The sequence below is a fragment of the Delphinus delphis genome, chromosome 1, assembly GCF_949987515.2.
Source record: "Delphinus delphis chromosome 1, mDelDel1.2, whole genome shotgun sequence".
Classification (NCBI taxonomy): domain Eukaryota; kingdom Metazoa; phylum Chordata; class Mammalia; order Artiodactyla; family Delphinidae; genus Delphinus; species Delphinus delphis.
In genome coordinates, this window is record NC_082683.1 from 48,027,409 (window position 1) to 48,041,733 (window position 14,325).

The 14,325-nt window shown below is 41.0% G+C and overlaps 1 protein-coding gene across 3 annotated transcripts in view; it reads right to left on the bottom strand.

Annotated features, from left to right (window-relative positions):
• The window catches only part of DAB1 (DAB adaptor protein 1), a 417,088-nt gene that overhangs the window by 273,823 nt on the left and 128,940 nt on the right, over nucleotides 1–14,325 (bottom strand). For all 3 annotated transcript variants that reach the window (XM_060005432.1, XM_060005441.1, XM_060005424.1), the window contains exon 2: nucleotides 5,673–5,875. In XM_060005432.1, the coding sequence (XP_059861415.1) occupies nucleotides 5,673–5,739 (67 nt within the window). In that variant the 5' untranslated portion in view covers nucleotides 5,740–5,875. The remainder of the gene's footprint in view (nucleotides 1–5,672; nucleotides 5,876–14,325) is intronic.

Sequence of the window (14,325 nt, forward strand, 5' to 3'; positions counted from 1 at the left end):
CAGGAAAGCAGTGAAAAGAGTTTCCATAAGAATTTTCTTTCTTATGATAAAAAAAAAGCAAGATTTTAATTAATAAATATAAATATGGAGTAAAAACAAAACATAAAATTTATGAGTAGTCACAGAATAAATTAACATGAATTTTATTCACTAAAATGAATAAAAGTAGCCAAATGGAAAAAAGAATTTTTTTCAGGAAGGATGAGACCTACACAAATCAGAAAGGCCTCCCCTCAGGTGGAAATTCTTGGACTCTATGGACTGGCTGAAGTCAGAATCTCCTTCCCTGGTGTTTCTCTCCCCAGCAGAACACGGAGCTCCTGCATGGCTCCGGGCTGGGGATGGATAAACATTTGTAGACAAAATAATTGCTTATTAATGCCTACCTACATTCCAGATTTGGCCGAGCAAATATAAGCTGTACATCCACTGGGTGCCCGAGGAAACTAAAGCTCAAGGCATGGAAGTGACTTGCCTGAAGGTGAACAACTAGAGGGTGGGGACCTGGCTTATGAACCCAAATGCAAGGTCTCGATGACCCCAAGTCTGCTTCCCCTGCAGGATAAAAGCAGCAGATAGAAGCAATGAAAAGGCAGCTCTCTCTGCACCGAAGCCCTGGTAAAACGATTTTTTGAAAAATTTATGTCTCAGGGTCCTAAGGACCCAATGGGATAACAAATACGATAGCAGTTTATCAGCTCCTAAGTGGTAAGCCAGGGATTATTAACAGAGGTCCTTCCCAGGGCTCACTGACCAGTTGAGGGATCAGGACCCTGAACATGGGATTCCTGAAACAATTCCTTATCACAATTGACCAGAATTTCCTAAGAAACCTCCCCAGAGTTTGCACAGCTACTGAGGCACACAGCCAGGGTTCAGACTCGGTTCAACGTGGCTCCAGAGCTAAGGTGTCTGCCGTGTGACCACCAACTTCTCCCGGATTCCCTCAGGGCCTTGATTCTCGGAGCCCAGGCTTTCTGGGAGGAAAGATTGTTAGTGTCTTGTTGTTTTTGTTCACTGAGTTCTAATATAAGTAAAGGAAGGTGAATACGTTTATTTCCAGGTATTTCTAGAAAATAAGGAGAAAATACTGAACCATGATCTCAGAAGGAAGAGGACAGAAAAGCTAACGTTAACCACATCACTGCCATGCTGCAGATCCCAAGCTGGTCCTTTACCCAAGATAATCTCGCTCGCCTTTCTGATAACAAGCGGAGTAGTAACACACCACACACACACACACACACACACAATCACACACCCTTAAAAGACAAGGGTCAAAGAGGCTAAATAACCCATCTCTGGTTACACAGCAGATAAGAACAAGAGTTAGAAATTAAAAACCAGGTCTGTCTGACTCCAAAGTTAGTGCTCTTTCCAGGACACCAAGCCAGATGGCACTACCTGAAAAACTCCAGACACTATCCCCAGAAATGTCTGTGTCTGCTCGTCCTGGGACCCGTTCCTCTACCACAGGCTTCTACTGGGTGTCCTAATGCCAGGATTACCACAGATTGTGTCAACTGATCTTCTCCCTTCGATGGCAGGTACCGAACCTGAAAACACACATTCTCTTCCTCCAGTCCGCCATCAACTTCCACTCCTAGAATAGGTACCGTCTGACAAGCTGTATGTGTAGTGAGTGACCCAATCCAATAAAAATGAAACGAAGAAAACAACTTCATTTCTCACCACTTTCAACCCCTCCTTATTTGAATTGTCAATACTCTAGTTACATCTCATACTTGGCCTGTCTAGAAACTCATTTTGTGGTGAAGTATGCTCCTGTGTGACTTGTTTTTGAATCCGTCTGACTTGCTTTCAACAGCCTGGGTTAAAGAACTGGAGTGACAGGTTTGTGAGGAATTATAAAGGGCTTCTTAACTTCCTTTTTGCCACTCTTTTTCATGATAGATGCCTTACGTTGTCAGGTATTTTTTTAAGGAAATAAAATATCTGCCCCAGGAACCACCTAAATCTTGCCAAGAGAAGAAAAAACTTTACGATACTGTAATATCAGGTAGTAATATGAGAAATGTATTTATGACAGAATGTCAAATGACAAAGCAGGATGTAAAATTGTATGGACAGTATAATCTCATATTATCCTGGAAAGTCAGTCCAGAAGGAAGTAACTTAGAATGTTAGTAAAAGTTTTTTTTTTTTTTTTTGCGGTACACGGGCCTCTCCCTGCTGTGGCCTCTCCCGTTGCGGAGCACAGGCTCCGGACGCGCAGGCTCAGCGGCCATGGCTCACGGGCCCAGCCGCTCCGCGGCATGTGGGATCTTCCCGGACCGGGGCACGAACCCGTGTCCCCTGCATCGGCAGGCGGACTCTCAACCACTGTGCCACCAGGGAAGCCCAATAAAAGTTATTTTTAATTTTTAGGATTATGCATGCTTACTTTGTCTTTTCTAATTTTCAGTAACAAGCATATATAACTTCTTAAAAGTCTAATAAAATTACTAAAAAATTCATATTTTTTCATAAAGAAGTCTAAAATTATTATGTCCTTACCACCAAAATAATTATATGAGGTTATCAACTTTGACCTATATCAGGCACAAAGATTGTTCAAGAAAAGAAAAATATATACCAATCGAGCTGATGAATATAGATAGAAAAATACTAAGTAAAATATCAAATTAAATCCACAGGGTATAGAAAATAAGACATCACAAACAGAAATGAAGATCAGAAAATCTATCAGTGAAATCCATGACTTACTATTGATTTTAAACTAAAAGAGAAAATATATGTATAATCATTGAAATAATATAGAAAAAGCATATGATAAAATTCAACATGAAAATTCAGGATCTAAAAAAATAATTCCTAGAAATGATAAATGAAGGCAAACTAATAAAGAATATTTAGTAAATACTTAAATATCACACTTACAGGTAACTTAAGGCATTTCCATTAATTTAAGTAAAAGTTAAGGATCCTACTCTCTACTAGATATTATAATGACAGACCCAACCAATGGAATAAGATAAAGAAAAAGAACAAGTACTTAAGGATTGAAGAGGAAGCCAGAAACTTACTTATGAGGTTACATATTGCCTCAATAGAAAATCAAAGAGGGGTTAGAGAAAGTATTAGCAAAAGAGTTCAGTAAGACTATTGAATTCAAGATTCAAGATCGATATATAAACTGCTTATTTCCTTTCAAAGTTCTACTTATTTTCACCCAGTTAGCAATATTTGTTTAATGGAATACTTACTATCCCACAGCCAAAACTAAAGGACAGGAAATAAATTAATCCTGTTACCAAGCACATTCTCATTCTCTCTTCTTAATGTACGTGTGTGATTTCCTGCTGCCTTGGTCCAGACAAGGGTATCAAGAAAAAAAAACTATCTGTCACTGTTGCATAATTACAAATAATTGTAAAATCTTGCTCTGGGACAAATCAGCTGTATACTTTTTAAGATCCCCTTAGGTAAGAGAAAACAATGTGATGATTCTGATGAAGATGAGGAAGAGAAGGAGGATAGAGTGAAAAAGGGAGAAGAGAAATAGGACAAAGAAGGGAGAGGTGGGAAAGATGGAGAAAGATGACAGGGAATGAAGGGGATGAGAAGAAGTAAGGAGAAGAGAAGGAGGGGGAAGGGGGAAGAGGAACACATGTAAACTTTGTAGAGTTTTTAACATATGCCAAGTTCTATACTGTTATATTTGCCTTATTTCAATTAATCTTCCTAGTGAGCCTTTGAACTCTGTAATATTACATCTTCATTTTATGGGAAAGGAAACGAGGCTCAGAGAGGTGAAGTAACATTCTGAGGTCACACAGTTAGGAAGTGATATAGCCAGAATCTGAACCCAGGTCTGCCTGCCCAGACTTTATGGTATTAGCCACTCACTAGAGGACACTCCTTGCATAGGTGCTGTGCTGATTTTAGAGCTACTAAGGACATGAAGGTCACCTTCACAGTCCCATTCCAAGTTCTCAACTAAGCCAATGTTCTGAAAAATCTGAATCCTCTCTTTAGAATGCTTCTGGTTTTGCATGTTAAAATTAAGAATGAAAAGATACGCACTAAGTACAATTTTTAATGCATTAAGCATTCAAGAGCACAAGTTCAGTGGAAAGGTTAAATTTGAAGCAAAAATATAACTTGTCAGTTTCCAGTGAAAAAGCATTTGAATTCTAGTACGTACTGGGCTCTGCAATCTTTTTTTTTTTTTTCCCCCATGTAGCAGTTCTCCCAAGACCTGTTCTCTCACACACGTGCCTTCCTTCTATTATTCTTAGTCCATGATGCATAAAAAACAAGGTTTACATTAGGTTTCAGGGGATAAAATAGACTGCTTCCAAAATATTTGTGCTTCAAATCAACAGCTAAAGCAAAATTTCTAGTCCTTTCTGGGGTTCTGGCTGTCCAAGAGCTGCATATGTATTACATTTATGTCCCTTGCTTCCCATGGAGTATCAGACAAATGCCATCAGAAGACATGACTGGGCAGGCACAGCAACGTCTCAAACAAATCACTGCCTATACAAAGCAACCAATGGCATCCTGTTTGCAGGCCCATACTGACAGATTTCAAGACCTGAAAGAGAGTTGTATTAATCCTCTTCCATGCAGTTTTAAAGACAGGGGAGGGAAAGAACTGAAACCACAGGGAGAAAACACACACCACACATACACACACACACCCCTACACACAGAGCAACAAGTTGCTTACATCTAATTCCAACAAGGAGACGAACTTAATGAAAGACATGGTCATAAAGCCATAGGAACAAATTCTCCAAAAATCGTGAACAGTGACAGAATTATTTTATTATCACACTGTGCATGCCAGTCTTCTCTACCAAATACCTATGTGCCTCCTCTGTGTCAGACACCTTCCAATTGTTGGGAGTTAAAAGGGTGAACAAGGGATCCAGCTCTGAAGGACTGTATAGTATAGCTGACACAGGGGGAAAAAAAAAACAGGGTGTTTCTAAGAAAGTGAGCTACTAACAAAGTGCTAATGAAAGAAGACAAACAAAAGCAAATAACCCAATTTGGGGAGTAAGGGAAGGCCCTCCAGGAGGCCCCACTAAGCTCAAATCTGAAGAATAAGTAGGAGTCAGTGTTAAGAAAAAGCGGAGAGCAACAAAAGTATTTCAGGCTGAAGTGACAGTCCAGGGGTTCTCAACGTCTGGTCTCTGAACCACCAGCATCAGCACCACCTGAGAACCTGTTATAAACGCATCTTGGGCCCCACCCCAGAGCTGGTGAACCAAAAACTCTGGGGACGAGGCTCAGCAATCTGTGTTGCAACAAGCCTTCTAGGTGATTTCTGTGTGGCTGGAGTTTGAGAATCACTGGTATATGCAAAGGTGAACTACAAGACACAGAATGCCTGGAGGGCAAACAGGGTTGGGTGGGGAGGCAGCGCAGATCTGGGCAGAGATGTTGCTGGAGGGATGGGCAGAAATCAGGTCAGGAAGGGCTTTGTTTGCATATTATGAAAAGAATTTTGGATTTTACCCAGAGAATAAGGACGAGCCATTAAAATACGATACCGTGAATACAAAAAACACCAAATAATCTTGGTGATTATTTAAAAATACATGCAATCACAAAGATAGTACCAAATACCGTTCCAGAGACAAAAAAACTCATTCCTGTACAATAGGTAGCCATTCGGAAAGGAACAGATTGAGCCCTACCTTTCTTTCTGGAATCTTTCTTGGCGCTGGTTTTCACAGCTACTTGAAGTTCTGTCTCAGTTGACATCCTACTAAATCCTTAGTCCACTTCACACAGATCCTGGGCCTCGGCCAGGCTCATTGAGGACTCCTCTCCGAGAAAACGACTCCGCCCTTCAGAAATGACACCCCGAGCTGCACATTCCATTCACTCCTTTCGAGCGCTGCAAATCAAGGGAAGAGAACATTCAGAATCACCACCCTGGTGAAGTTAGAAATTAGGAGGGAAAAAAGGAACCGTCAAACATACAGAAACAGGAAAACCTTGGTCTCCGTGTATAAACTGTTCACGTGGTTTCACTAAGCCATCAACAGGGTTCATACAACCAAGAGAATGAGAGGCCTTATCCGCAGAACTCACAATAGGTAATGCAAAACAGATCTTTAAAACTCTGGATTTTCAAGAGGAGCAAAACCCAATTCTTTATTTTCCATGTTTCTTATTGTCAAGCACTAGATGTCACCCAGAAGATACAGCACAGGCATATTTCCTGAGCAGCCCCATGGAGACATTTCCAACAACGAGGCACCCGTACGTCAGCCAAGCTCGACTAGAGCTTTGGCAGCTAAAGCAGATCATAGGCAAGTGACCTGTGGTCTGTCCCTCACTGGCAGGCAACAGAGGGAACGTGGAGTTGACATAAAACTGGGCTCCAAGGGTAAGGTGACAAATGGGGCTGAGAAACTTTCCAGCAAGCCCATTTTTATGTCAGCTTTTCCCGCAGCTATAAGAGCAGACAAGCATTTAACGTGGAGAGGAAAAGAAAAGGAAAGAGGCGGGCAGACACACATTTCAGCCCTTCTTTCTTTAATAAATATGACTTGCACACTACTAGGTACTATTAAGTTCAGACACTGTGCTGGGAAGAGATAATAATGATAATAATACCACTTCAATTACAGCCAGTATTTACTATACATTTCCTATATCCTATGCCCTCAGCTCCTGCTTCACATACGTTATCTCATTTGATTTCATTTAAATTGAATGAACGTGTTCCCAGTGTCAAGCCAACAGTCTTTCCCAGCGACCGTCTCTCTGATAGTTATATGTGAGAGTTCAGTTGAAAATAAACATTTCAGGAGTTATCCATTTTTAAAGAATATTAAGATAAAGCTACTGGAAATGGATCTTCAAACTGTGCAGCCAATTCTTAGCTCATGCCACAGATCTAGAACCTTTTCATCTGAAAAGGCTGACCTTGAACACCAGTTTCAGCTCAGAAAGAATAAGGACCAAAATCTCTTGATCATGCCAATTAAAGATGGCTTAAGTAGAAAGGCTAATTATAAAAGCCATATAAATTGTAGTAAGGCTTAAATAGGGGGAAACTCACACCTTATCCAAAGATATCTGCTTTCTTTGTTTGCTTTTAACAAACTGTTTTACAAACTATTGTTTAGGAGGACACTGGCCCTGAATGAAGGTACTTAAAGTAGAGGATCTAAGGCTACAACTAAAGAAAATGGAAAATTATCTTCCTAGAATGGGGTCCATGAAACCGTATGTTGAAAATGAGGACTTTTCCGGCCACTTTTGTGCCATCTATCTGCACCATGCCACGAAGCCCTCACCCCCTTCCTAACCTCTTGCCTTCAAAAGACAACATTCCATGAGAGATGGCAGAGTCCCAAGACTTGGTCATATCAAGAGATAATTAATTTTATTAATAATACTAGTCATTTCATTGCAACAAATATCTCCTAAGAACCTACAATAGGCCAGGTGCACGTGCTGGCTCATTCATGTCAATAGACGTGTACGGCACAACCATGCAGGCGGAGAGTGCAGTCAAAGCCTGATTCCTGTCCTCAAAGAAATTCAGTCTAGCAGAGGTGTCAGTCATGTAGGGGACTGCAATACACATGACCAGAATGAAAACAGACAAAAAATGGGCCTACTGGGTTACAAAGGAGCAAGCTTTCACCTTTGCTTGAAAGAGTCAGTAAAGCTTCACAGAGAAGCAGCTCTCCACTGTCGGATCTTGAAGAATGATGCCTCTGTCACATGGATGATAAGGGAAAGGACCAATGGGTACTCAATAAATGCATGTGTAATAAATGAATAAATGGTTATCTCAGGCAGAAGGACCAGCATGTCCAAGGAGGCTTGAAATTAACAACCAAAATAAAAAAAGGACGCATTAAGTCCAGTAGGGAGGTGATACACTTTCCCACCTTCCCAATCCTCCCTTGTGCTGTTACCTTTCTATGGAATTTTTCTTTTCAATTCTGCTGACATTCTCAAGGTTCAGTTCAAAAGAGGTATCTTAGGCAGAAAGGTTTTCTGATCCCTCCATTAAACGGAACTGTAATACGGAAGAACAAATCTGACTCCATATTGGATCTGTTTCTCTTGCTTTAACCTTCGGACTCTATTGCTTTTGCTACAAGCTAAGAATGTTGTCTTAGCCTGAAATATACAGGATAGGCCATTCTCAAGGCTCTGACCTTTAAAGGTATAACACTTTTCCATTCATACAGAGATAAAAAGTTGCACAACAGAGATTAACATTTGCCTTGTTGGAGGTTTACAGAAACATGGCGACCTGAGTTACACTGGACAGCTGCAAGAACAAAGGATTAAAACACCCAGAAGTTTGTAACAACCAGCCACAACCCCTCTCCTTTTATTATAAAAGAAGCCTGAATTCTAACTCAGGGAAGATGGTTCTTTGGGACATTAGTCCACCATCTTCTTGCTCTGCTGGCTTTCCAAATAAAGTCACTATCCCTTGCCCCAACACCTCATCTCTCAATTTACTGGCCTGTCGTGCAGCGAGCAGCATGAGCTTGGACTGGGTAACAGAATCTCTCCTTACTTGTGTTATGATCTGATTCTTGGCCAACTTCGTAGTTTGAGCCATTTACAAGCAATGTGATATTGAGGAAGCTACGCAACCCCTCTTTGCCTCAGTTTCTGTACCTTTACAATGGGGATAACAGTATCAACTTCATGGAGTGGCTGTGGAAATTGTGATCACACATGTAACATGCTTGGAAGGGTGTCTGGGCACATCTCCTGGCAAACACTTAATAAATATTAGGCCCTAACAGTTTCCTGTGTTACAAACACAGCCTGTGTCACAACACAGCCTCATATTATTATCCTCCTTTCACAGAGAAGGAAACTAAGACAGGTTAAGTCTGCTTTCTAAGGACAAACTGTAGGAAATGGTAGAAGCTAAGCTATTTCCATGATGCTGGTCTTGCACACAGTAGGTACCTAATCCATCAACACCGAAGTGAACTGAAATATGGGTTTTACACCATTTCAAGCACTCTTAAAGTCAATGTATAGAACTGCATTGGATTTGGGCCATTTTCTTTCCTTCGACTTTGTAAGCCACAATACAGAACCTCTCCCTATTCTGTGGGCAGCTCCAGTGTCACTTGTTTGACAAAATGTGATTGCGTTCAAGTGTTATAAGCATTACTTGTGAATTCCTGAAGTACATCCCCATATCAGTAAAGAAAGGAAACCAGCATCGTCTCTAATGAAAACCTGCATAAGGAAGCTACAGTACGGAGAGAACATTCCACAGCCAGGACCCTGGCATCCCCTTTAATTTTCCAAAAGCCAGAGGTTGAGCAAATGCTGTGAAGTAGCTCCAAATTATTTAGGAAATTCGTTTCTTTGTAATTAAGGAGATTAAAGTCCTCTAGGGCCAGAAACCATGTGACAACTCAAATCATTTTTCCCCAGTAAAAGCTGTGAAGCCCTATCAGTTAAATTCAGGCTCGCCTAGAATTCTGAAATGCTTCAATAATGTTCCTTTGCTCCACACAATCTGCAGTAATTTAATATTCCTGAAGTGTGTCAGGTTTTTTATAATGAGCTCTTCAAATCTAAAAGTGAATTATGTAACATTCCACTACAGACATTCTGTCTACTGAACTGCTTCTAAATGTAAAATCCCACGTTCAGTGAAGGGGGGGGGGGGGGGGCGGTTAGGGAGTGGGGGAGGGGCAAAACCACCAAACCACAAAGCAGAGAAAACAGATAGGCCTTTTCGTTTTTAAACAAAGCACAAAGGTTTGAGCAGCTACAACAGAACAAATGCACGGTAAAACACCTACTATAACGCACGTTTGTGTTCTCTCTCCTCCCCACCCACGCTCAGACCATCCTATGGCAAAACAGCGAATGTTTATGAAGGCCCATTATTTGCCAGGCACTATACTATGAACTTTTCACATATTATCTTAGCCAATCCTTCAGTCACTTGAAGAGTTAGATATTATCATTAGGTTCATTTGACACATGAGGAAAGGGAGGCACAAGCCAGTTCTGTAGCTCGTTCACGGTCACGTGGCTAGTAGGCAGCACAGCGCACAGGCAGGGTACAAGCCTCTCTTCTCCCCAACTTCACTCACGATCCCCCTGGAGGTCCATCAGCTGGGGAACGGATACACAAAATGTGGTGTAACCATACAATGGAATATTATTCAACCATAAAATGGAATGAAGGATTGATACATGCTACAAGGTGGATGAACCTGGCAAACAACATGCCAAGTGAAAGAAGTTAAACACAAAAGGTCACTTTAGTGTGTGATTCCATTTACCTCCAAACTACCCAAAATAAATAAATCCAGAGAGACAGAGAGCAGATCAGTGGTTGTCAGGTGCTGGGGGAAGCCAGGGAGGGGGGAACGACTCTTCAATGGTTACGGGGTCTCCTCTGGAGGAGATGAAAATGCTTTGGAACTAGATGGTGGTGATGGTTGAACAACATCATGAATATAATAAACGCCACTGAATTCTACATATTAAAATGGTTAATTTTATGTTATGTGAATTTCACCTCAGTTTTAAAAAGAAAAAGCAAAAAGTCAGAAACAACTCTCCCAGCCAGGTGCCACACCCTGATTTAAGCCTTGTGGGATATGCTAAGGACACTGAAATTCCAGGCTAAAGAGACAATCCAGCCTTAACGACCAGATGAAGGCGTAGACTTCCCAGAAACAGGACTTTGGGTTTCAGTGGCAGCAATTTTATGGATTAAAAACTGTATGCGCTACTACCTGATGATTCGTAATTTAGGGCATCTTAATCAGCTTCATTCAAACTACAAAGCACTGAAAACAGGCCATTTGTCAACAAGGCAAAAAGGTCTGCAATAGTACAGACCAGGGGTCTTAGTTTCCACATCAGTAAAATAGGAAGACCACCACCAAGTGTGTAAGATTTGGAAGATCAATGAAATTTGGGCACTTAGGAAGCCTAGCTCAATCTACAGCATGTTAGTTTCATGTAAGAAAGGAGGAGACTTAACTGCTGATCTTTACAAAAAGAAACAGGACAAACACAGCAGAAAACAATGAAGCTGTTTTTCTACACGGGGAGATCCTGGGTCGTAGAATGATGGACGGACCAGGTAGAAGGACAAGGCAAAGGGTGATACTTCTCAGAGTACAGCTTTTTGTTTAATTTCCAAATTTGGAAGCCTATTCATGCTCTACATATCTGAAGAAAGTAACATTAAGTTAACAGGGATAGGAAGTGGGGGAAATGCTAAAACTGCAAGTGGATGGAAACAAATGAATCCAATTGTATGTCAGAGACGCATCATAAGCACAAGCACTGAAAGGGTGGGAGAAAAAGAACAAATATGAATAGCTTAGGAACAGTTTGACTGTTTACCCTCGGTCTTGAACAGGATTGGGGCAGGGGGAGCTAAAAACAAACCTCAAACTCTTTTTAGTAGGCTTTTTTGGGTAGTGCTATGGGCAAAGCAATTATAAAACTATTTTAGATGTATTATAAGATTGGACAAGGACGTAAATTCTTTAACGTTCTTGGGAGCCAAGAGTCTCACTATTCAAGAAGAGACATTAAACTATGCAAAGAGGGAGGGAGGACAGGAAAGACAACTATGGGACAGACTGGAAATTGGAGATTTCAGGGTAAATTCGTGGTTTATAAAATATACATGTGTCTGTATATGAGTAGGTGTATACATGCGTTTATATGCATATGACTTCCCAGCCCTGTCCACTGAACAGGTCAAGGAGCAAAGATAACCCAATGACAACATGACACCTAAAGACCTAGATTTTGGTTTCTACTACCACTCCTCAGTAAAAGGACCCAGGGTTTCCTGGAGAAGTGGGCGATTCCAGAAACGGGGCATGGCAGGTATAAGATGAGTCCAACATATCTTGTTGTTCCAGAAAGTAATGAAGTACTCAAAACCAGCACCAGTGATAGGGGCATGTCACAAGGATACAAATGCCAACTTGGAGGAGCTCTCACTGGCCAATTCTGAAACAGCTTAAACACCAATATAATTTAAGGAAGGTAAATAAATAATAAACCACTGAAAAAATGGGAACCCATACTGAAAACAGACAGATAAACAAGTGGGGGAAGAAGGGAAGGCTGTCTTGTTGACAGTAGAACAGATACTATCTGGTAAATACAGAGGAAGTGCTAGCGTATAAAAACATATTTTGCAGCCATCAGAGTAAACCTTAGCCAGACAAGAATCATCAATAAATGCTAAATCCAGGGAAATTTTTCGATGAGAAGCAAGCCGTTCGTAGGTCTTAAAGTGTCTTCTCACTTGCTGTTTGTAGTTGCAAGAGGAAAATTTGTGATCATACGATGGAGACATTGAACCACACCTCAATGAGGTTATCAAAATTAACATTAGCAAAGACGAGCAAATGGGTATCCGGTGATACCCCAGAGAAGACCACATCATTATCATGCAGCATCCTGGCCAGGAATGTAATCAGAACATGCATATAAAAATGCAGAGAAAGTCTATTCTTCAAAACTGGCATAACCAAAGACAAAGAGGGGCTGTGGAAATACTTTAGATTAAAAGAAACAAAACAGGGCTTCCCTGGTGGCGCAGTGGTTGAGAGTCCGCCTGCCGATGCAGCAGACACGGGTTCGTGCCCCGGTCCGGGAAGATCCCCCATGCCGCAGAGCGGCTGGGCCCGTGAGCCATGGCCGCTGAGCCTGTGCGTCCGGAGCCTGTGCTCCACAACGGGAGAGGCCACAACAGTGAGAGGCCCACGTACCGCAAAAAAAAAAAAAGAAAAAGAAACAAAGCAGGTACAACTACTACATGCAATGCTTGTACCAGATCCTCCTTTACTAGCGAGAAAAGAAATGCTACAAAAGAAATGAGTGAGCCAACTGACAAATTTGAATACGGATGGCAAATTAGGTAAAAATATTATTTCAAAGTTAAATTTATTTGATAACTTTCCGATGGCTATGTAAGAGAAATTACCTATTCTCAGGGACTACACTCAGGGACTACAAATATTTAGGTATAAAGGGCTAAGCTACACGCACCATTCAAATGATTCAGGAAAAACAAATCATATACATATGTATGTGTACCTGCAGCTATGTGTGTGTGTAGCCATGCATATACACAGAGAGACAGAATACACAAATGATAAAGCAAATGTGATAAAATAGTAGCAATAGGTGAATCTAAGTAAAAGGCATAGAGTATTTTTTGTATATTCTCATTCTTTTACATTTTTCTGTAATTGTGAAATTATTTCCAAATTTAACAAAAAAAAATTTTTTTTAAGCCTAGGTCAGACCCGAACACACAGGGATGCAACAAAGCCAATTCTGGTCTCACTCTTCTTTTAAAAAGTTCAGACCCATTGCAGCTCCCTAGATGGCATGCTTTCTAATTCCCAAGGCTACTTGAGTTTAAAATCAGTTTACGGCTGTCAGTACTTATTATAGATTCCAACTTCACCCTGTATCTCCCCGGAATGTTTGACTTGACACAAGTCTGTGGACCAACGTTGTTTCTTTCGAGCAGGTCTGGTTCTTACTGAACTCTTGACTTCCCCTCCAGACTCTGCCTCCATGCCAGGAATTGCCCCCCAACCCCGTCCCAAGACTTTTCACCTACTGGCCCCATAGATCACTGCAAACTCCTTTAATTACATAGCCAAAGTCGGCCTTTGTTGGACCATCTCCCTCTGCATCCCTGGGACTATGACTTTAACCTGTCAACCCTTTTTCCGGTTTTTTTTAATATGTCAAGGGCTAACTGATCTGATCTAGCCCATTTGGGAACTGCCTAAAATGTGCTCATTCTGTACATTTGTTCTTTTCAGGAACAAGAAAAAAGGAAAGAGAAAGATTTCGCTAGAGCCCAATGGCAACACTTACTTAATTCTGCCAAGAGTGTCAGAAGTGCAAGAGCTACAGAAACTTTACCAGAATGATATTTCAAGATACTACATCTCTCCCTCTACTGTTAAAATACCACCATCCTCACAGCAAATGCAAGGCCATCACTTGCTTTGACCAAACCCTTCTAGAATAATACTACATTGATAGAACGTATCCCTGGCTTTAAAACTCTAAAGGCCACAAAGTTGACAGATTAACAACCTCACTACAGACCCAATCAAAACTGTTTTGCCACAACTGTGTGTCTCAAGAAAGGAAAGAAAAATCACAGAAGAAGAAGACGTCTCTTGGCCTGAGAGCTCACATTCATTGTGTTGCTCGTCGGTTAGGTCCACCTGACATTACGAAAAAAATAAAAAGAATTCAGGCAGCTTATAGAAAATTTTACAGAAAGTCATTCTCTAGAACAGGATAAAATGAATGAATGAG